General features: G+C 44.2%; 1 protein-coding gene across 2 annotated transcripts in view; it reads right to left on the reverse strand.

Annotated features, from left to right (window-relative positions):
* Window positions 1-20,280: 20,280 nt before the first annotated feature.
* Window positions 20,281-24,563, reverse strand: part of RAB7A (RAB7A, member RAS oncogene family) — a 64,065-nt gene continuing 59,782 nt past the window's right edge. For both annotated transcript variants that reach the window (XM_056524833.1, XM_056524831.1), the window contains exons 5-6: window positions 24,312-24,440; window positions 20,281-21,939 (exon numbers count right to left, since the gene is read on the reverse strand). In XM_056524833.1, coding sequence (XP_056380808.1) covers window positions 21,844-21,939; window positions 24,312-24,440 — 225 coding nt within the window. In that variant the 3' untranslated portion in view covers window positions 20,281-21,843. The remainder of the gene's footprint in view (window positions 21,940-24,311; window positions 24,441-24,563) is intronic.

Consider the following 24,563-nt stretch of genomic DNA (forward strand, 5'->3'; position numbering starts at 1 on the left):
CGGTTTTCACCATACGGTTTTGACTTTGCACAGTTTTTTTTCTTGGAATTTCAATGAAACAAGTGAAACTTTATTCACAATGGAATGAAAAGTTAAAAACGTATACATTTTTTTTCTTAAAAAACGGATGCAACCGGACATCATTTTTCAAACCATATACGGTTTTTAACTGTATACGGGTTGAAATTTGTACACATGTTTTGATACAGTTTAGGAAGGTTTTGAGGAATCCGTTTTTCATCAAAAACCTGATATGGGAACTGTATTGCAAAAACGTGGTGTGAATGCAGCCTAATCCCTGCACGTTAGTCAGTGACCCAGATTTGACACAGTGAGGTTAAAAATTTGGCATTGGTACAGGTGAGGTAGCTTGATTGTCATTTTCTGGATGGCCCCTAAATCTTTTAATGTTATGTATCTTCCGTTCCGGGGGCCGACTTTGTGCATGGGCAGAGCTTCCTGGATATCAGGAAGCTTCGCCCATTCTCCAAGCCGGACCCAGGACCTTAGATACAGAGGAAGATAGCGGAAGAACCAAAACACGGAACAGGGTCAGGTAAGTATGGTTGTCATTTCTGTCACCTGCACTACCTGTCTGTACCGTCAGGTTAGTGCAGGTGACACCGATGACAGATTTCCTTTAAAGAGGTTGTCCAGGATTAGAATCCAGTTTTTTTTTTTGCAAAAACAGCACCACTCCTGTCCGTCGGTTGTGTCTGGTATTGCAGCTCGACGCTATTAAAGTGAATAGGACTGAGCTGCAGTACTACACCTGGCCTGTGGACAAGAGTGGTGATGTTTTTGAAAAAAAAATAAAAAAAAGCTGTATTTTTTTTAAATCCTGGACAACCCCTTTAAACTGCTGCCATGCCTCTATACTGTATACTAATAGTGTTCTAAAGATGTTCCTATATACTCCCTCTGTTGCTGAATACTGTAAAAGCTGAACATAAAGCGCTCACTGAATGTAAATTGTTGGTGAAGAGTAATCTTGGCATACCGCAAGGCTGAAGATCTATGCAGTCTGGTCCTTTATTACACTCTTTCTGGCTTGGTTGATGTTCTACAGACTGATATGTCGGTAAAATCAATCTGGGTTGTCAGGAAGGACATGCTTAGGGACCCAACTGCATGACTCTATAGCATCGCACTACAACCTGATGACTCTTCACTGGTAATTTCAATACAACATGCTGTTTTTTAAGGTTTTTAAGTTAGGCTGGGTCCACATCTGCATTATTTGTTCTGTATAGTCATATGGTCAAAACAATGAAAAAATAGACATTCCATATCTGCTGCGCTCTATAAACCAGTGATGCCCAACTGACCCCTTTGCCTTTAATGGGTCGTTGGGTTTCCATCATGGTACCTGGTATTATATTGGACACATTAGTGCAACATGCTGGAAAAATACCTAGGACCATGATGGATATCCAATGGCCCATTAAAGTCAAAGGGGTCAGTTGGGTACCATTGGTTTATGCCCCACTCAGATATGGCATGCCCATTTTTCATTGGAGGATCCTAAAGGAACTTCTGACACATTCAAGCAAAGACCAGAATTAATTGTGTCAATCAAGTGTGATTTGGACGAGAGCCTACCTAGCTGGTGGCGAGTGTGGTGAATTAAGTTGTGTTTTGCAGTATTCCAGCCTCTGAATGCTATGTCCTGAATCTAAAAGGGACTAGGAAGAGCGAACAGGGCTTAGGGTCTATTCATACAGCAGATTTTCCACTTGTGGAATTCCACCTCAAATTAAAGCCCATAGACTTCCATGGGATTCTGCACTACCATTCACACTTCTGAATTTTCGCTAGGGGAATTCTGCTAGCGGAAGTGTGAATGGGAGTGCGAAATCCCATAGAAGTCTATGGGCTTTAATTTGAGGCAGAATCCCGCAAGCTGAAATTCTGCCATGTGAATAGACCCTTAGGGAAGAAACCTGAAAGGTTCCCTTTTATCACTAGGTCTGAGCAGTTTGAGCACAAGGAAGCACTCTTGCTTTTTTTTTCTTTCTTATACAGTGCAGCATAACCTATTATAACAGAACCATGTAGAGGGTCTTGTGTGTCCAGTGTATATTTGTTTCAGCTGATGTGCTATCTATGTGTTGTCCACCATCTTGATATTTATTCTCCAAGGGGGCAAAGTCTTATCACTGCGCTTGCTCTGAATCTTATCTAAGTTCAGCAAGTGATAGATCAGTGACATAGATCTTCAGTCCTGTAACTCACATTATATAGTCTTATTGTATTTCCAGTATGTTCCAGCTTCAGTCTGCCTCTTTGAGAGTCTTTCTGTCAGCTCTTACTAACAGAATACAAGGGCAAGTAGTATCAAGGTGCATCTCACAATATACTAGAGTCTCAGCACACAGCAGAGAAAAACAGCACGAGTCAGGTGAGGTTTATAACTCTATAGCTAAAACTGTTGGGACTAAGCTACTATATCACTGCATTCCTGGTCCCTTAGATAAGGCAGAACTCTATATATAAAGGGACATACAGAGGAACAAGGGGACAGAGCTTGTTGTAAAGGGGAAGTATCTAAGAGCTGCCAGGAGGGATTTGATAGGTGATGATATCTGGTTCACAGGATATCAGTCACACAGGACAGAATTATCTCCTGTCTAATTTTCTGGTGGTCTTTGTGGGGGCTGCAGTAAAGAAACGGTTAACAATATATGGCTGTAACTGAGCTGGGATGAAAGTTACACTACAGGAATATTGCTGGTGGGTTAGATTTATATGTCCAAACAATTGCAGATATGCTTCTGCTAGATCAGTGTTTCCCAATCAGGGTGCCTCCAGCTGTTGCAAAACTACAACTCCTAGAAGCAAAAGGATGTCTGGGCATGCTGGCAGTTGTAGTTTTGCAACATCTGGAGGCACCATGGCTGGGGCACACTGTTTTAGATTACAATGATGGTTTATGGATCTGTAAAGTTAACTGTGGCAGAGTAACATAGTTCATAAGGTTGAAAAAAGACCAGAGTGCATCAAGTTCAACCTATATTCCTAATGAGTCCCTACCTAGTTGATCTAGAGGAAGGCAAAAAAAAAAAAAAACTCATACTCTAGGTAAAAATTCTTTACCGATGAACTTGATGGACATATGTCTTTTTTCGACCGTACTAACTATGTAACTATGTAACTATGTAACGTTCTGTCCATATAGATCTAGAATCCATAACGGTGATGTTATTACTCTCCAAAAATGCATCCAGACCCCTTCTGAACTCTTTTACAGAGTTCACCATGACCACCTCCTCTGGCAGAGAGCTCTACAGTCTCACTGCTCTTACAGTAAAAAACCCTACTCTGTGCTGGTGTAGAAACCTTCTTTCCTCAAGACATAGAGGATGCCCCCTTGTTATAGATACAGTCCTGGGTATAAATAGATCATGGAGAGATCTCTGTACTGTCCCCTGATATATTTATACATAGTTGTTAAGTCTCCCCTAAGCCTTCGTTTTTCTAAACTAAATAACCCTAATTCTGATAATCTTTCTGGGTACTGTAGTCCTCCCATTCCCCGTATTATCCTGGCTGCCCGTCTTTGAACCCTCTTCAGCTCCACTATATCCTTCTTGTCCACTGGTGCCCAGTACTGTACACAGTATTCTATGTGTGGTCTGACTAGTGATTTGTACAGCGGAGGAATTATTTCCTTGCCGTGGGCATCTATGTCCTTATTGATGCACCCCATGATTTTATTTGCCTTGGCAGCAGCTGCCCGACACTGGTCACTACAGCTAAGCTTACTATTAATTAAGACTCCTATGTCCTTTTCCATATCAGTCGTCCCAAGTTTTCTCCCATTTAATACATAATCCCAGCCCAGATTTTTCCTCCCCATGTACAGTACCTTACATTTATCAGTGTTGAACCTCATCTGCCACTTCCCAGCCCAAACCTCCAACCTATCTAGATCCATTTGTAACAGTGCACTCTCCTCTATTGTGTTTACCTCTTTACAGAGTTTAGTATCATCTGCAAAGATTGCTACTTTACTATACAACCCCTCTACAAGGTCATTCATGAATATATTAAATAGGACAGGACCCAAAACTAACCCCTGTGGTACCCCACTAGTAACAGTCACCCAATCAAAATAAGTATCATTAATAACCACCCTCTGTTTCCTATCACTGAGCCAGTTACTTACACATATTCTGCCCCCAGGCCAATCCCTCTCATTTTATGTACCAACCTTTTATGTGGCACCGTATCAAATGCTTTGGAAAAATCCACATATACGACATCCAGCGATTGCCCCTGGTCCAGTCTGGAGCTCACCTCCTCATAAAAGTTGATCAGGTTAGTTTGACAGGACCGATCCCTCATAAAGCCATGCTGATATGGGGTCATATATTTATTTTTATCAAGATACTCCAAAATAGCATCTCAATTTACATACAACGGAGGTTAAACTGACAGGTATATAATTCCCAGGCTCACCTTCTGTCCCCTTTTTAAATATTGGCACCACATTTGGCATGCACCAGTCCTGGGGAACAGTCCCTGTTACTATAGAGTAAATAATTAAACAGGGGTCTGTCTATTACATTCCTTAATTCCTTCAGAACATGGGGTGAATGCCATCTGGACCCGGTGATTTGTCTATTTTAATATTTTGTAGGCGGCACTGTACTTCTTCCTGCATTAGACAGATAATGTAGTTGTATGCTTCCATGAACAAGGAAACTCATGGAAAGGAATGATACACAAATCCTGGTATTACGGACCTTTGACGTTTTGGCCTCTGTGCATTATATCAATGACTGATTCAATGTTTTTTGATAAAAAAAATAAGTCAGCCCCTCCCTGGAATTGTTGCTGTGGTTCATACATAAGCCTCGAGGTATTCCCTGGCAATCTAGTTTATAAAAGCTTCCAAATCCATGGCACAAATAACACTCCACTGAATATGAAGCATGAGTCACGTCCTGGATTCGGGGTAATGAAAATCGAATCCACCCACAGAACGGTTCAGCAGATTACTCCCCACAGATGTTACTGTCAGGAATTGCAGTGGAAGCATCTCATAGGAGAAAACATTTAGTAAACCCAGAATGGGCCTCTCTCCTTACTGACAGCTGCTTTATTAAAGTAATGGAGCATTGCATATTTAGGGCCAAAATTCTTTACCGATTCATTTCATTCTAAAGTATATGTGTAGGAGATTTCAGCCAGACCGTGTGGGTAAAATATGGATGTAAAAATGAGTCTCCATTCAACTTGTCGGAAACTGTCCTGAATCTTAACCTAGGAGCCCCTAATGTCAAGTTATGTATGGTGTCATAGAGCACAATAATGCAGATCCTCAGGGGATAAAATAATCCAAAAAAAAGAAATACAGGTAATTCAAGCACATTGGGGGGAATTTATTAACTTTTTTTTACCCCTTTAATTCCTGTGGTGGCAATGTGTATGTGTGCCAAATGTATTTAATGGTGCAGGACATGTAAATATGGTGCTCGGTATACAATTTTTTTACTCACACAAATAGTCATAAGGAGCCCACAATGATTTTTGATCAATTATTTTTTTTATTATAGATACTACATGTGACATAATCCCTATCACCCAACAGTGAAATATCCCTACGTTTCTGCTTTTTGGCAGAGGAAACCCATGATAATATATCACATGTAGTTTTTATGGCAAAATTTGTACATTAAGTGGTTGTCCTATGATAAGTCTCCTATTGACTAGCTGAGCAGTTATAAACTGGGGAATTAAAGGTTATCCAGGAAAAGAAAAAACACAATTTTGCACCACATCTGTCCTCAGGTTGTGTGTGGTATTGCAACTTAGTTTTATTGAAGTGAAGAGAGTCAAGTTGTAATACCACACTCAACCTGAGAATAGGTGTGGTGCTTTTTTTTTTGGGGGGGGGGGGGGGGATAAATAAGCAATTATTTTCTATTCCTGGATAACTCATTTAAAGGGCTTGTCCAGAAATAGAAAAACAGAAGTGATTTCTTCCAAAATCAGCACCACACCTGTCCTCGTGTTATGTGGTATTGCAGTTCAGTTCCATTAAAGGGAATAGAGCCAAGTTGCAAAACACCCACAACCGGAGGACAGGTGTGGTGCTGTTTTTAGACAAAATTAACTCTTTCTACTTCTGGATAACCCCTTTAAGTACTGCATGTTGGAAAGAAGCAGCACTGCATGGTATTCCATTAGGCCACCCATTGTTTTCATTAGAGTATCTGTCCTTCAAAGAACAATACCTGTTCTTTGCAATGTAGTGACCATTTCTAGTGACCATTTAAGCCATTACAAACAGCTTGACTCCATATGATCATTTCATTTAGGAAAACCTACTACTTAACCCAGAAAAAAAAAATTCCTAAAGTCATCACCACTAGGTTTATACCTTACCTGAAAACTGCTGTCCAGTGCCTGTTAGGGCAGTGGTTCTCAACCTTTTCGGCGACTGTACCCCCAAGGCCTGAAAGTATGTCCGCAGGTACCCCCTCACGCGGAACTTGTGAGCAAGGGGTACCCGCAGACAAAAGGCGTATTCTTACTTTTATACTAATGCATCCCCGCTCCATCTTAATCCCCTTGTGCTATTATCCCCCCTCCGTCTTACTCCCCCTGTCCCACTATTCCCACCTCCCTCTGATTCCCTTTTGCCATTATTCCCCTTCCATCTTTATCCCCTTGTGCCATTATTATACAATATGGCACAAGGGGATTAAGATGGAGGGGGGGGGGGAAGGATAATCAACCCCCCCTCCATCCTAATCTCTTGTGCCATTATTCCTCCCTCCCTCCCTCTGATCCTCTTGCGCCATTTTCCCACCTCCATCTTTATCCCCCTTCCTCTGATAATAATGGCACAAGGGGATTAAGATGGAGGGGGAAAAATGGCAAAAGGGGATCATAGAGAGGGAGGAAAATCACACAAGGGGATTAATATGGAGGAGGGGGAATAATGACACAGGGGATTAATATGGAGGGGTTGATAATTCCCCCCTCCCTCTGATCCCCTTTTGCCATATCGGATAATAATAGCACAAGGGGATTAAGTTGGAGGGGGGGGGGGAAATCGCAAAAGGGGATCAGAGGGCGGGGGGAATATTGGCACAAGGGGATTAAGATTGAGGAGGAATAATAGCACGAGGGGATTAAGATGGAGGGGGGGATAATCAACCCCCCTCCCCCCTCCATATTAATCCCCTTGTGCCATTATTATCGGATATGGCAAAAGGGGATCAGAGGAAGGGGGAATGGTGCAAGGGGATTAAGATGGAAGGGGAGAAGGATAATGGCGGAGGGGGGGGAGTAATAAAGTACAAGACATTAAATTTTAATGCCTTGAGCTTTATTACTCCCCATCCTCCCTCTGCCATTATCCCTCTCCCCCTCCATCTTAATGCCTTGTGCTCTGTCCCATACAGCCCCCCCTCCGTGCCATACAGTTGTTTACCTGGCGTCCTTCGGTCCCGTTGCCTGCTGCTTCATGGGATGTTCCGCAGGGCCGCACTGACGTGTGACGTCCCCCTGCGCTGTGCGGCAACTCCGCGGAACATCAGGGGAGGCCACACGTCTCCCTGGCAACCACGCAGCTCACTTACAGTATCCGCGGCCGCAGCTCTGGCTGCCCTACTGTACAGTGAGCTGCCGCGGCTATGCGCTGACAAATACTGGCCAATGCATGGCCGGTATTTGTCAGCGCTTTCACGTACCCCCTGAAAGCCCCTGGCGTACCCCTAGGGGTACGCGTACCCCAGGTTGAGAAACCAGGTGTTAGAGGGATTGCATTTCTAGCAGCAGAGAGTCAAAAGACAAAACTACAGGATGTGGGGGGTAGGCAGGCTTAGTGCTATGCAGGAGAAAGCCTGGACCATGTGCTTGTCTGCCTCCTCCAGATGGTCCAACCTGTACCTGAAAAGTAAAACAGTAAAGCAAGGCTAATCTCTGATCTCTGACCACCCATAAAGTTCTGGACAGCTGTTCCTTGTGTAAATACTTGTGTTCTGAATAAAATCCCCCCCCCCCCCAGTCATCAGCAGCAGTTTACAACTTAGATCAGACCTGCTTTTGTGTTGTAAGTTCCTTCTTGCTCTTATCCTACCTGCTGCTGTAAATCATCCCCCCAGCAAAGTGCCAGTCTTTCCAGTCCAGTGTGCTTTCTCCAGCACCACATCATGGCATGGCAGAAAGGAGAGCTTGTAAGAAGGTACTGTCTTTTGATTAGTCAGAGAAGTAATGGAAGGAAAGTCCAGGTGTGTGAACTGCTAGCAAACAGCTGAGCTCCAGTCCCACCCCCTGAAATAAAGAGCATGAGAAATTAGCTGTGCACCGTGTAGGGGGCTTAAAGTGTACCTGTCGTCAACAAAAACTTTTAAGATAATGTGGATAATACCATTATATGTATATTTGTAATATACATTGATTAAAAAATGTGTATATTTTGGGTGAAAAAATGCTGTCCCTGCAGTTATTGTCTGTGTGTCTCTATGATGAGTCCAAAAACAGGAAGTGAAGGTCGGACAAGCAGGGATCTGTGTAGGCTCCTGGCTTGTAAATCATCCTGATGTATGAGCCAGGAACATGTTATAGAGCCTCAGTGCTCACTGTCCTGCTTTTTCTTACTGTGAAGAGCCCTGCTTGTCCACCTTCGCTTCCTGTATTTGGACTCCTCATAGAGACACACATGCAATAGCTGTAGGGACAAAATTATACAAAATTTTTTAACCAATGTATATTACAAATATACATATAATGGTATTATCTACATTATATAAAAAGTTTTTGTTGATGACAGGTACACTTTAACAAACAGCAGATAAGAGCACTCCTTTAGATGTGGGTCCCACCTCTGGGACAGAGGGGGCCAGTGGACCATCATTCTAGAGTTAGGTATGCATCTGCATCAATAGAATGGCATTTATTTACTAACGTGATCCTGACTCCTTTTTTCTCGGTTTTGCGCCCAAAAAAATAAATCCTCCATTTTACAAGAAAAATACAAAAAGGAGGCGTGGCCAACGGAGAAAGGGGCATGTCACCGACAGTTTTGAAAAATCCCAACATATTAACTAAGGTTTCCACAGAAAATGTGGTGGATTTGAGCTGAGGAAAACCCAACAGATCAGAACAGTTGTAAAAAAAAAAGCAAAATGGAGGGAAACCCTAGTAAATACCTTGGAAAAATATCTGTCAGGAATTAAAACCCACAAAGAAAACTCCACTCCACTCTTAGTAAATAAACCCCAATATGTATGATATATTCTGTGGCTAGGTCATAAATGTTCTGAATGGGAATACCATTTCAATGGCAAAAAGTGTGGCCGACTAATGCTTATTTTAGTGCTGTCAAGAAAACTTTTGATGTCACAGACATTAAAAGTTTTGATTGGTACGGGTCTCAGTGCAGAGACCCCACTGATTAGGAGAATAAGCAGCAAGAAAACTGCTTTCCTCCTGAATCACAGCAATCTCTGTTCTGTGGTTCCATACAATTATAATGGGGGCTGCAGATCACTGCGGGCTGGGGAGTGAAGCATACTACCACCTGGCTTGTTCATCTGATCGGTGGGAGTACAGAGACCTCGACCGATCAAAATTTTTGACATGTCTCTGACGTTGAAAGTTTTTTTTTTTTCTTTTAAATGATGGATACTGAAAGTAGGGCAAAGCGAGTCATAAGCTTCAGAACTTCATAAGTTTCAGATCGCAGGGGGTTTGACCGCTGGCCCCCCCCCCCCCCCCCCCCCCGCGTTCTCCCAAATGGGGCCCCCGGCTCTTGTTGAAATAGCGCATCAACCACCGCACGAAGCGGCGGCCGACACGTCTCCTCAATACATCGCTATGGCAGAGCTGGAGACTGGCGAATGCAGCACTCCAGCTCTTTCATAGAGATGTATTAAGGGGGCATGTCAGCTGCCACTTCGTGCAATAGTCCCCCTTCCCGCAGACTGCTGAGGCCCCTTACGGGAGATCACAGGGGGTCCCAGCAGTCGGACCCTCCAAGATCAGAAACTTATCCCCTATCCTGAGGATAAGGGAAAATGTTTTGCTATCCCGGAGTACTCCTTTAACTGATCACTGATCCTATTACCCTGGGCTAGTGTTTCCCAACCTTTTTCTGGTCGGGGCACACCTCGGAAAAAAAAAATTTCCGCGGGGCACCGCTACCGAGGTTGACAAAAAATAATAATTTTTTAAAAAAAGGGGGAAAAAACGGTCAAAAATGCAATGCACTATATCTATTTATCAGTGGGTATGTAGTTTAAAATGCTGCTTTATACAGCAACTCACCAATGACGTCTTCTCTAATTTGCATCGTTGCCTTCTCTTCTCCATCTGGTCCAGACCAACATCACGATTTCTTCCACACACAATTCTTCACCGTTAAACCTGCATAACAAACCTATTAGGCTCCGCATGGGTTACAGAGGGGTGTAGAGGAGTATACATGAATGAAAGAGGGGTGTAGAGGAGTGTACATGGGTGACAAAGGGGTATAGAGGAGTGTACATGGGTGATAGATGGGTGTACATGGATGACAGAGGCGTGTAGAGGAGTGTACAGAGGGGTGTAGGGAGGTGTACAAGGGTGACAGATGGGTGTAGAAGAGTGAACATGGGTGACAGGGGTGTAGAGGAGTGTACATGGGTGACAGAGAGGTGTAGAGGAGTGTACATGGGTGACAGAGGGGTGTAGAGGAGTGTACATGGGTGACAGGTGTGTAGAGGAGTACATGGGTGACAGAGGGATGTAGAGGGCTGTACATGGGTGACAGAGAGGTGTAGAGGGCTGTACATGGGTGAAGAGGAGTGTACATGGGTGACAGAGGGGTGTAGAGGGCTTTACATGGGTGACAGAGGGGTGAAGAGTGTACATGGGTGACAGAGGGGTGTAGAGGACTGTACATGGGTGACAGAGGGGTGTAGAGGGCTGTACATGGGTGACAGAGGGGTATAGAGGAGTGTACATGGGTGACAAAGGGGTGTAGAGGAGTGTACATGGGTGACAGATGGGTGTAGAGGAGTGTACATGGGTGACCGAGGGGTGTAGAGGAGTGTACATGGGTGACAGATGGGTGTAGAGGAGTGTACATGGGTGACAGAGGTGTATAGAGGAGTGTACATGGGTGACAGATGGGTATAGAGGAGTGTACATGGGTGACAGAGGGGTGTAGAAAAGTGTACATGGGTGACAGAGGGGTATAGAGGAGTGTACATGGGTGACAGAGGGGTGTACATGGGTGACAGAGGGGTGTACATGAGTGACAGAGGGGTATAGAGGAGTGTACATGGGTGACAGATGGGTATAGAGGAGTGTACGTGGGTGACAGAGGGGTGTAGAGGAGTGTACATGGGTGACAGAGGGGTATAGAGGAGTGTACATGGGTGACAGAAAGGGTATAGAGGAGTGTACATGGGTGACAGATGGGTATAGAGGAGTGTACATGGGTGACAGAGGGGTGTAGAAAAGTGTACATGGGTGACAGAGGGGTATAGAGGAGTGTACATGGGTGACAGATGGGTATAGAGGAGTGTACATGGGTGACAGAGGGGTGTAGAAAAGTGTACATGGGTGACAGAGGGGTGTAGAAAAGTGTACATGGGTGACAGAGGGGTGTACATGGGTGACAGAGGGGTACAGAGGAGTGTACATGGGTGTCAGATGGGTGTACATGGGTGACAGGGGTATAGAGGAGTGTACATGGGTGTCAGATGGCTGTACATGGGTGACAGAGGGGTACAGAGGAGTGTACATGGGTGACAGATGGGTGTACATGGGTGACAGAGGGGTATAAAGGAGTGTACATGGGTGTAGAGGAGTGTACAGAGGGGTGTAGGTAGGTGTACAAGGGTGACAGATGGGTTTAGAACAGTGATCATGGGTGACGGGGCATAGGGGGTGACAGAGGTGTGAATGGGGGTGGACATGGATGACAGGAGGGTGGACATGGGAGACCGGGGGTCAGAGGGGTGGACAAGAAGGTAAAAGAGGGACATGAGTGACAGAGAGGGGTGGACTGGGGTGACAAAGGGACAGATGGGTGACAGGGTAGACTACGGGGGTAGACGGGGGGTAAACATGAGTGACAGGGATGGACAGGGGAGTGGACAAGGCGGACATGGATGACGGGGGGGTGGACATGAGTGACGGGGGGTGGACATGAGTGACGGGGGGGTGGACATGGGTGACAGGGGGGTGGACATGGGTGACAGGGGGGTGGACATGGGTGACAGGGAGGTGGACAAGGCGGACATGGGTGACGTGACGGGGGGGTGGACATGGGTGACATGGGGGGTGGACATGGATGACAGGGGGGTGGACATGAGAGACGGGGGGGGGTAGACGGTGGACCTGGGTTACGGTGGTGGTGGGGGGTTTGGACAGGGTTGAGAAGGGGTAACAGAGGGGTGGAAAGGGTACGGTACCTTAAGCAAGCCGGTCCGCGCAGCTTGCAGTTCCACGGCAGGCACGGGAGTCCGGCACAGACGCAGCTTGTTCCGTCCCAGGGCACCATTTTCGTCTCACTGCGTTGCAAAGGAGGGGGGGACGCAGAGGGACGCTGTGTGCGAACGCAGACTTCTCTTCCCCCCCTGCGCTGCCAGTCATAAGCACGCAGGCCGGGGCGGGATATTTAAAAAAATAAATAAATCACGGCAAAGTACCGTGGCGCCACAGCCAGTGCAAAATGGCACACACGGTTGGGAATCACTGCCCTGGGCAATAGCAGCCCATATGGTAAATAATTACTCCGTGTAATAGGGTTTTAATGAGGCTGCAGTTATGGTTATAAGTGTTTGCCAAGCTATGGCCAGGATGATTGGCAAGGAGATTATAACGGTCTTTGCTGTCCATGCAGTGAATCACAGTTAAATTATTATCTTTAAAAATGCACCGAAATTGAGTCTGTCTTCTGATTGGTCTGGCTTTTGCCTGCATCAACCAAAGTGTTTCTTTAAGAGTTTTGACGTCACTTTTTTTTCCATTTAACAGGATCAAAGAAAAATTAAAAATTATGATTTCCAGTTGTGGAGTACTGCAGTAATGGCTGACTTTCTGGAAGCTTAGTACTTAACCAGAGTGGCCATTGGGTTCTTGGTCACCTCTCTTACCAAGGCCTTTCTCTCCAAATTACATAGTTTGGTGTGGCTCTGGTTAGAAACCTGGCTGTACCAAACTTCTTCCTTTTAAGAATTTTGGAAGCCTCTGGTTCAGTGAACCAAATATTTTTTTCTATCCTTCTCCAGATCTGTAGTACTAGACAATCTTGTCTGAGCACTACAAGCAGTTCTTTCCAGCTCTAATATGCATTGTCAGCTGTGAGAAATATATGGGATGTGTCTTTCCAAATCCAGTTCTTTTAACTGAATTTACCATAGGTGACTCAAGTTGACGTGTAAAAACATCTAAGAGATAATCAAGATTTCTAAAATTGTTTTCATTTGGTCATTTTTAAATATCAGTCTACCCTTCCCACAGCTTATACACTATGAAAGATTGTTCACTGAGGAATCAGCTTACAGCTGCATATAGAAGTCTATTGAGAGGAGAGGTGGGAAGATGATATAGCTGCAGATTGAAAAATAATAGTGGCTCCGGTTACATTCGCTTCTTTAAACACTCAAGGCTTAAACATACCAGAAAAGCGCACGGCCCTTCTTAATTTCCTGTCCAGTAAGGAAGTGTCAATAGCTTTTATTCAGGAGACACATTTTAGACAAGACAAGATACCCTGGTTGTCAAGCCATAAGTTCCCAGCGGTTTTCCATAGTTGTAGCAGAGACGCTAAAGTGAAGGGAGTCTCGATCCTTGTTGCAAATACGGTTCAATGGGAATATGATGGCTCTTTGTCAAGGGAAAAATAGCGAGAGTTCTATGTACACTTGGCACAATATATCTCCCTAATACTGGCCAAGTTGCTGCCTTAGATCGAGCTCTGACAAGAGTCTATTTCCTGGAGGGGGTCGTGATCCTGGGGGGGACTTTAATATGGTGTTGGATCCGCTACTGAATGTTTCTTCAGGTGCTTCTTCGATCTCATTCTCCTCCCTAAGTAGAGCTAAACGCACATTGTTATCTTTTCAGTTAATTGATACCTGGCGGTTTCTGTTTCCATCTGATAAAGATTTCACACTTTATTCACACCCACATGACTCTTATTCTAGACTTGACTATTTTTTTTCTATCACATGCACATCTTTCTTCCATTCTCACAGCGCAAATAGATCCGATCACGTTCACGGACCATGCGATGATCTCTCTGGTGCTTGATCTTTCTCCTTCTCCCCATCACCCCTGGATCTGGCATTTAAACGAAAACTTATTGAATGACCCTGAGGTGGTGGAATCTATTCACAGAAATTTGGACCTTTTTTTTTATTACAAACTGTTCCCAAGATGTAAGCCCCATAATTATCTGGGAGATGCAGAAGTGCTACATTCAGGGTTTACTGATTAAAATTGCTTCTCATTAGAAACGAGAACGTATGCTAGAAGTGACTATCCTGACTGCTAAAATTCAGAAGCTGATTTCCCATTCCTTCGAGATGATGCGGCTTCTCTGCTTGAGAAGCCTCTCTCAGAAGCAGAATTAACAGAGGCCTTGAAAGAGATGAAGACAGGGAAAGACCCCAGTCCAGACTGCTTTACCCTTTCTTACGTCAAGACTTTTCTTAATTCCTTAAAGGATCATCTGTTAGCCTCTATCAATTCTATAGCGCGGGAAGCTAAATTACCATCTGATACCCTAAGGGCCAATATAGTGGTCATACCCAAGGAGGGTAAGGACCCAGCATTGTGTTTAAGCTATCCGTCTATTTCATTATTGAATGTTGAAATAGTTTTCTAAAATCTTGGCAACTCGGCTGGTTACTTATCTACCAGGGATGATCAAGTAGGGTTTATACTAACCCGGGAGGCAAGGGCCAACACGAAAAGGCCCTAAGCCTTATACATTATTCATCAACGGAACCTATCCCAGCGATGCTACCATCCACCGATGCAGAAAAGACCACGTGGCTTGGCCATTCATATTTGCAACTCTAGATCATATAGGTCTGGGCCCAAATATGCATCGGTAGATAGGAGCATTGTCTTCAAACCCCTCAGTCGTGGTTTTAGTGAATGGGATATGTTCATCTCAGTTTATGATATAAAATGGAAGGCGTCAGGGCTGTCACCTCCCACCCCTGATTTTTACGTTGGTACTGGAACCATTTTTGAGACGTGCGCATGTGTAGGGATATTTCAGGAATCAAGGTGGGTCGAGTGGAACATAAAGTTGCAGCATATGCAGACAATCTCCTATTCTTTGTGACAAAACCTACTCTCTCTTTACCAAATTTGTTAGCTGAGCTACAAAGTATACAGAGCTGTCAAACTATAAAATTAACCTTCAAAATTCTGAAGCCTTGAACATCTCACTTCCCTCACCCGTGGTATCGTCCCTATCTTCCACATTTCCAGCGGTCTGTATTAGGGATCGACCGATTATCGGTATGGCCAATATTATCGGCCGATAATCACGATTTTGGGCATTATCAGTATCGGCAATTACCTAGCCGATAATGCATCGCATCGCACCCCCCCACCATGATGCTGGGCGGTATACCGGTATGGATTTTTGCCCATACCGCTATACCGGTCGGGCCCCTCCCCCAACCTCCGAGTCAATAAAAAAAAAAAAAAATTTAACTTACCCGTAATGGGGGTGGTCCGGGCCATCCATCGTTCCTGTAGTGTCCGGGGGCATTCCGGGTGAACCGGTCCGGGCTGTCCTTCTCCACTCCGGGCAGGCTCCGGCCTAGTAGGTGCATAGACGCCGCTACACCGTGACGTCAGGTGCGTCTCTGCGCACGGGCGTCACTGCGCAGCGGCCTCTATGCAGCGTACTAGGCCGGAGCCTGCCCGGAGTGGAGAAGATGACCGCCGGAGAAGAAGGACAGCCCGGACCGGTTCACCCTCCACCCGGAATGCCGCCGGTGTGAGGTGGTTTTTTTGCGCCCCCGTAGATCCATGCGTCCGCTCCTCCCCCAGCTCTCCGAACATTTCCGAAGCTAGAACTGGGGGAGGGCAGAGCAAGGGGAGGGAGGAGGTTCACGCCCCCTCCCTCATCTCCCCTCCCTGAGCTCAGCTGGACGCAGATCTCTACGGCACGCCCCCTCCCTGAGGACATAGATCTCCCCTCCCTGAGGTCGTAAATCTCCACGGCAGGTCCCCTCCCTCATCTCCCCGAGCTGAGGACGTAGAGAAGTGCTCCCAATGAGCTCTATGTGTAAAGGGGGACATACTGTACGGGCTAAAGGGGGACATACTGCACGGGCTAAAGGGGGACATACTGCACGGGCTAAAGGGGGACATTAAGCCTGAACAGTAGGTCCCCCTTTAGCCCATACAGTATGTCCCCCTTTAGCCCATGCAGTATGTCCCCCTTTACACATAGAGCTCATTGGGAGCACTGCACTATGTCCTCAGCTCGGGGAGATGAGGGAGGGGACCTGCCGTGGAGATTTACATCCTCAGGGAGGGGAGATGAGGGAGGGGACCTGCCGTGGCGATCTATGTCCTCAGGGAGGGGGCGTGCCGTAGAGATCTGCGTCCAGCCGAGCTCAGGGAGGGGAGATGAGGGAGGGGGCGTGAACCTCCTCCCTCCCCTTGCTCTGCCCTCCCCCAGTTCTAGCTTCGGAAATGTTCGGAGAGCTGGGGGAGGAGCGGATGCATGGATCTACGGGGGGGCGCAAAAAAAACACCTCACACCGGACACTACAGGAAGGATGGATGGCCCGGACCACCCTGACAGGTAGGGGGAGAGAAGTGGGTGGCGACGGCCTATGGCACCGCAAAAGCCACTGCAGTGCATTTATTTAAAGCGCCCGCTTTAAATCAATGACCTGCAGCAGTGTCGAGGGGGAATAAATAGCCTATAACTTATACCGGAATATCGGTATAAGTTATCGGCTATCGGCCCTAACCTCCACCGATTATCTGCCCTAAAAAAACGATATCGGTCGATCCCTAGTCTGTATCTTCTATCAAATATTTGGGCATAAACCTCACGCCCAGGATTGGAGGCCTTATCACCTATGTTAGGATTAAAAAAAAAAAAAAAGTACCTAGAACATTGGCATAAGAACTTCACCTGCTTCAGACAATGCACAATTCTTAAAATGAACATCCTGTACCTATTTCAGACATAACCTATTTCTTTGCCACAATCCTTTTTTTCTTCAGTCACGTCACTGTTTTTTTTTAAATTATAACACAAGAAGGAAAAAATGTTTCACTGTATACAAGTGCACACCCAAGAAGAAAATGATATAAATAAATCTAATAATCAAATGTCTCTTTATTGTACAAAAAACATACAACATAACTATAAAAGGACATCTAAAAACATTTTAATAAGCCCCATAAAGGCACAACTTGGGGAGGGGCCATGAACCCCCTAACCCCCAAGTCCTGCCCTGCAAAATTAAGAATTATAACAACAAAGCTGCTATTCAAAGTCCACCGTGCTAGTATAAATGACAATACAATAATAACCAGTATGCATAAAAATGGTTTTAAGAGTTACCGTATATACTCGAGTATAAGCCGAGTTTTTCGTGCTGAAAACGCCCCCCTCGGCTTATACTCGAGTGAACTCTCTGCCTGTCACTCGAGTATAAGCCGAGAGAGAGAGAGAGAGAGAAAAAGAGAGAGAAAAAAAGAGAGAGAAAAAGAGAGAAAGGGAGATATTACCGTATATACTCGAGTATAAGCAGAGTTTTTCGGCACTATTTTTCGTGCTGAAAACGCCCCCCTCAGCTTATACTCGAGTGAACTCTCCGCCTGTCAATCCCTTCTCAGTGGTCTTCAACCTGCGGACCTCCAGATGTTGCAAACTACAGCTCCCAGCATGCCCGGACAGCCATCGGCATGCTGGGAGTTGTAGTTTTGAAACATCTGGAGTTCCGCAGGTTGTAGACCACTGCGGCCTTAGTCATCATCCAGAGCCCCCTTTAGTTTCCTACACACCTCCCCTCGGTGGGAAGGAAGGGTGAGCTGGTGTCTGTGACGTCCCTGCGCATGAACTTCCCTGTGCGTCGTCGTCAAGGCAACATCACTAGTCCGGGGCCAACCCGGAGCAGAGAAAAGGGCATCCCGGTGAAGATGGACAGCCTGGAATGACTAACCCTCCCCACCGGATGGTCCCTGCAGCATAGATGGCCCGGACCAGCTCACCCTTCCTTCCCACCGAGGGGAGGAGAGTAAAAAACTAGAGGGGGGTCTGGATGATGATGAAGGCCGCAGTGGTCTTCAACCTGCGGACCTCTAGATGGCTGTCCGGGCATGCTGGGAGTTGTAGTTTTGCAACATTTGGAGGTCCGCAGGTTGAAGACCACTGATGAAGGCATTAACAGGCGGTGATGATTGGGGGGGGGGGGGATAATTTATTTCCCACCCTAGGCTTATAGTCGAGTCAATAACGTTTCCTGGGTTTTTGGGGTGAAATTAAGGGTCTCGGCTTATATTCGGGTCGGCTTATACTCGAGCATATACGGTAAATATAAGTAATGCGGTAGACAGAGACACAGACCGCACACAGAGGAGCAGCTAAGTATAGCAGTACAGGACAGCCAAACCACACGCGTTCCGTCACTCCTCAGGGGTGTTTGCTACTTCATTACTTATATTTAACTCTTAACACTATTTTTATTCATACTTGTTATTATTGTATTGTCATTTACACTAGCACGGTGCACTGAATATCAGCTTTGTTGTTATTCTTATTATTGCAGGATAGGACTTTGGGGTTAGGGGGTTCATGGCCCCTCCCCAAGTTTTGCCTTGCTCCTTTATATGTTTTTAGATGTCCTTTTCTATTTCATATAGTTATGTTGTGTGTGTGTGTGTTTTTTTGTACAATAAAAGACATTTGATTATTAGATTTATATTAAAGCTCTGACAAATTCATCTTTAAAGGCCATCTTGGTCAGTTTCCATCGCCAATATATATCCAATACTTGGTAACCCAAAGTTTGAACCCAGTCTGTCAGATCCTTGTTTTAGACACTGGGCCAACTCAGACAAATTTCAAGCTAAGGACTTTGTTAAAGATGGGGCCTGTTTTTCCCTATCAGAATTGGTCTCTGTCAAATACACCTTATGAGAGTGCTTCGGTGTGGGACCAGATAATCATGTCCTCTCAAAACTGACATTTAATGTCGATAAGTGCAAGATAATGCACCTGGGGCGCAAAAACCCTCGGGCAGAATATGGAATGTTTGACACAGTCCTGACCTCAGTATCTGAGGAAAGGGATTTAGGAGTAATTATTTCAGAAGACAAATGTAGGAAGACAATGTAATAGAGCAGCAGGAAACACTAGCAGAATGCTGGGATGTATAGGGAGAGGTATAAGCAGTAGAAAGAGGGAAGTGCTCATGCCGCTGTACAGAACACTGGTGAGACCTCATTTGGAGTATTGTGCACAGTACTGGAGGCCATATCTCCAGAAGGATATAGATACTCTAGAGAGAGTTCAGAGAGGAGCTACTAAACTAGTACATGGATTGCAAGATAAAACTTACCAGGAAAGGTTAAAGGACCTTAACATGTATAGCTTGGAAGAAAGAAGAGACAGAGGGGATATGATAGAGACTTTTAAATACATAAAGGGAGTCAACACGGTAAAGGAGGAGAGCATATTTAAAAGAAGAAAAACTACCACAAGGGGACAGTTTTAAAAATTAGAGGGGCAAAGATTTAAAAGTAATATCAGGAAGTATTACTTTACTGAGAGAGTAGTGGATGCATGGAATAGCCTTCCTGCAGAAGTGGTCGCTGCAAATACAGTGAAGAAGTTTAAACATGCATGGGATAAGTATAAGGCTATCCTTCATATAAGATTGGGTCAGGGACTATTGATAGGATTCAGATTATTGGGCAGACTAGATGGGCAAATGGTTCTTATCTGCCGACACATTCTATGTTTCTATGCAGCATTCTAACAGAGTTTATTTCTATACCAGCTACTGCAGAGAGCAATGGATAGGTGAAGGGGTTGATCAATACGATTGCAGCTCATGTATATTGTTATGCATTTTCATGCCTCAGTGTGCCACAACAGAGAAAGCGCTCTATAAATGAGTAATGTCAAAGGACTGGGTGGAGGTGTGAGGTTCTTCGGCTTGAACATTCATTGGAAAACTTTATCTTTGGAGGCGACTGAAATAGAAGACAGATTCAATAGTTTCATTTCATTTAAATGACAATTATGTGATACACTGAAGAATACACACAGCCCAATATTTTCTTGTTAAGTTTATTGGCATCATTTTCATCTTTACAGAAGAACCCAGCCTACATAATAGAATGTAGACTGCATGGAAGAGAAAAAAAAATCAAATAAAAATAAAACAAATAAAATAACAAAAAGGAAGTGCTATATGGGAGCAAGCTACAAACTCAAGAAAACAGAGACATTAGGGTAGCTAAACTGCCAAGGAGTTTTATACCAACAAGAGTGATCTGCAGCACAGGGTAGGGTTAGGGAATGAGAGGGTGAGGCTCCTAATACTACTTGTTACCTGCCAGTGGAGGGAATGAAACATATATTACACCCCAGATTGGGAATAGCACTCAAACTCTACAAGATATCTGGGGAAATCTACCCCCCAAATCTGAGCATAGCAAGTGTCCCCTGCAGACATGGTAAGATTGTATAAAAAGGAGGAAAAGGATAAGATGATGTAATAATACCTGTACTTAACTAAACAAAGTCCAATATTCACATCATTGTTACAGACCTAACTGCTGCAGTCATTGAACTATAGACAGTTTGGATAGTGAAATGAACAAGTGTCCTTCTGTTTAAACTGCACCTACTAACTACAGTGAGGGCAGCCATTTTGTAGCACTTGTAGTCAGCATTCAACCTATGAACAGCACAACTCGTTACTGGGAGCAATCATTAGCTCCCACTGAAATGGATTGGCTTAATATTGATGCAGCTGCCCCCAGTGTGTGTAGGAGGATGTGCAGAATTGAACAGAACTTGCTCCTACAAAGCCATAAGCTGCATCTTGATGTTTGCAGGCAAAGCACGCAAATTGTGAGGAGGCGTCATTTATTTTTATTTTTTTACATGTGCTTCAATACTTAAATCAAAAAAAATAATATTCTTAAACTAATTTATACATTTAATTGGTTGCATATATTAACATGTACTATAAGATTCCGACTTTCTGCTCTAAGAAAGCATTACATAATAAATGGATTCTGTAAAAAGTTTGGATTAATTAAAAGTAATAAGCAACTACAGATACAATACAAAACTCAAATACCTAGTGGACAATGGGTGCTGAGCTTGCAAAGAATGACAGGATATGCAGCCTTCCTGGCAAGAGCCTTCAATGGGACACAGAACAATTAAAAGATTTATTTAACTTCATGTCATATGTTAATTATACACAAAAATAGTAAAAAGAACAAAAAAGATCTGTCTCGCCACAAGACACAAAAATTAAGTTAAGTTATGCTCAAACAAAACAGTATATATGTATCTCGTGTTAACCGCTTGGAGACCCAAAGAAGCCTGCAATGCTGCTTGTTGCAGGCCACTTGGCAATGCAAGGGTTAACCCAACATGGGCGCATAATCCACAGGGAAGGTGGTGGGTGGGGGTGATGACGGTGTTCTGCTTATAATACAGGTGTATGTTTTCGTCTGGACCGGTGCCTGGGAGCTGGAGAGGGTGCAGGCGATTAATATTTATCCTTTATACTCTGGGCAGGAAGGGGGGAGGGTCTTGTGTTCGAAGGCCTAAGTGTGATATCTGTTAGTGAAGGACTCCGGGTTCACCTTCTCTTCTCAGCAGCTGCAGCTCTCTGCAGACGCCTTTGCCCGGTCATTCTTGTCCAGTTTAATAGGCTCTGGGAATTCATTGTACAGCTCGACTTCTGTTTCCTGGAGGGAGAAGAGATAGATGTTAAATGTGAATGTCCACACAGAGCGCCAAATGCCAACCAAGTTAAATAAAGACATCTTGGGTGGTCATAGCCACCACTAGAGGGAGCTTATTACAGAGCATTAAAACCTTAAAGTGAAACTGACAGCCGATTCACCCACACTAAACCAAATACAGTGGATTAAACTGATGCATCCCTTACATCATTTTATCTCTGTTCACCCTCACCATAACCCTGTGTGTTTGCTTTAGTTTGGGTAAACTGGCTGCGGGTTTCCCTTAATCTCCAAAAACAACAACAAAAACAAATCTTATGCACTGAGCTCCCCCCGTGCAATATTTGTAGAGTTCTGCCTATTCATTGTCTTCTTCCTACTGCACAATGGACACAGGGAGCCGGCTCACCAAGTTCCCCTGCCTCCTCCGTATTCTCTATCTTGCCCACCCCCTTGCTGAATAAATATTGCACAGGTCAAAGTAAGCGAGGCTTTTTTATTTTATTTTTTTAAAGCTGTTCATCCACACTATAATCCTCTATATTGGGTTTAGTGCGAGTACCTGTCAAGATTCTCTTTAAAGGGGTTATCCAGGCAAAAACTTTATATATATCAATTGGCTCCAGAAAGTTAAACAGATTTGTAAATTACTTCTATTAAAGGTTGTTCTTTTCTGTCTAAATCCTCTGTGATGACACCTGTCTCGGAAAACGCCCAGTTTAGAAGAGGTTTGCTATGGGTATTTGCTTCTAAACTGGGCGTTTCCCGAGACAGGTGTCATCAGAGAGGATTTAGACCGAAAACAACAACCTTAACTTCAGAAGCTCATAAGTACTGAAAGGATTAAGATTTTTCAATAGGAGTAATTTACAAATCTGTTTAACTTTCTGGAGCCAGTTGATATATATAAAAAAGTTTTTGCCTGGAATACCCCTTTAAGGAACAGAGCAGAGATCTCCAGTCTGACAACCAGTAAATTACTTACAGTATGTCAATATCTCCTTTGTTTGCTTTCTGCGAGTTAAAAATAAATTGCCTCTCAAATCCCGGCTCACCAAGCTTCTTTGTATGTCCCTCAATAATAAATGCCCTGCTGAAAAGATAATTTATGCCTTATCTAAGAGACCAGCAGTGCAGTGATGTAGTAGCAGAGCCCCTACAGTATTTAGCCCTTTTTCCAATTCCCAATTCTCACACCTGCGCACAATTTGTATGCACAGGAACAGGAATAAGATTTGAAAACGGCTCAGATTCAAGCTGACAGTCAGTCATTGGGAGCTACAGTACTTAACTGTGCAAAAAGTATTAACATGTCAAATTTTTCATGTGGTTCTTCTCTCATTGAAGTCTATAAGAGCTTTTTTGTTTAGTTTTTTAAAGCTGATACTGTATATTTATGTGAACATAAGCACAGTTTCAGTGTCAAAAGCCACATGGATATAAGCCATGTAAACATGCCCTAAGAGTACGTATTTACTGTTGGAGGTATAGAAGTTGTGTTAGGCATATAACAAATAGGGGTTGTGCCACCAACCTTATTGTATTTCGCTATATAGGACTCACTAAAATATAATTATTTGTAAATACATAAAATTTTGAAATTGCCTCACACAGAAGATATTCCCCTATTCTTGAATACCCCTTTAAAGACCCTTTATAATGTTCCGTTATGAAAACCCTTAAAATCGTCCGTTACAAAATCCCATACGGCTGTTACAAAATCCCATTATAGTCTATGGGATTTTTACATTATCCATTTTAACTAGAGATGAGCGAACTTACAGTAAATTCGATTCGTCACAAACTTCTCGGCTCGGCAGTTGATGACTTATCCTGCGTAAATTAGTTCAGCCTTCAGGTGCTCCGGTGGGCTGGAAAAGGTGGATACATTCCTAGGAAAGAGTCTCCTAGGACTGTATCCACCTTTTCCAGCCCACCGGAGCACCTCAAAGCTGAACTAATTTATGCAGGAAAAGCCAGCAACTGCCGAGCCGAGAAGTTCGTGACGAATCGAATTTACTGTAAGTTCGCTCACCTCTAGTTTTAACCCGTCATAGCCAGTTATTAATAACTGATGTTATTTTGTGACGGGAGAAAGTAGCGTTCTTTCTCCAGTCACAAAATGACGCCAGTTATTAACAACTGGCTATGACGGGTTAAAACGGATAATGTAAAAATCACATAGACTATAATGGGCTTTTGTAACAGCCGTATGGGATTTTGTAACGGACGATTTTAAGGGTTTTCATAACGGAACATTATAAAGGGTCTTTAAAACGGATGAATTTATAGTGTGAAAGGGGCCTTACTGCTTCTCTAGCATACAGTTACTGCTTTACAACACTTAGGAGAGAATAACACCACTTCCTAATTACCTGTTTAAGTGCATTCCGTGCAATTGTCTGAAAAGCCTGCTCCACGTTTATAGCCTCCTTAGCACTGGTTTCAAAGTAAGGGATGTTATTTTTGCTATGACACCATACTTGTGCCCGCTTTGTGGTGACCTGTGGAAAGGGAGAAAAAGGCAGACGCAAGGATTAACAGAAAGGAGAGGCGATGGGGTTTTTATCACAGATTTTACTCTAATTTAAAGAACCCTATGGGCACACGACTGTTTTTTATGCTTG

This window comes from Hyla sarda, chromosome 6 (genome assembly GCF_029499605.1).
Source record: "Hyla sarda isolate aHylSar1 chromosome 6, aHylSar1.hap1, whole genome shotgun sequence".
Taxonomy (NCBI): domain Eukaryota; kingdom Metazoa; phylum Chordata; class Amphibia; order Anura; family Hylidae; genus Hyla; species Hyla sarda.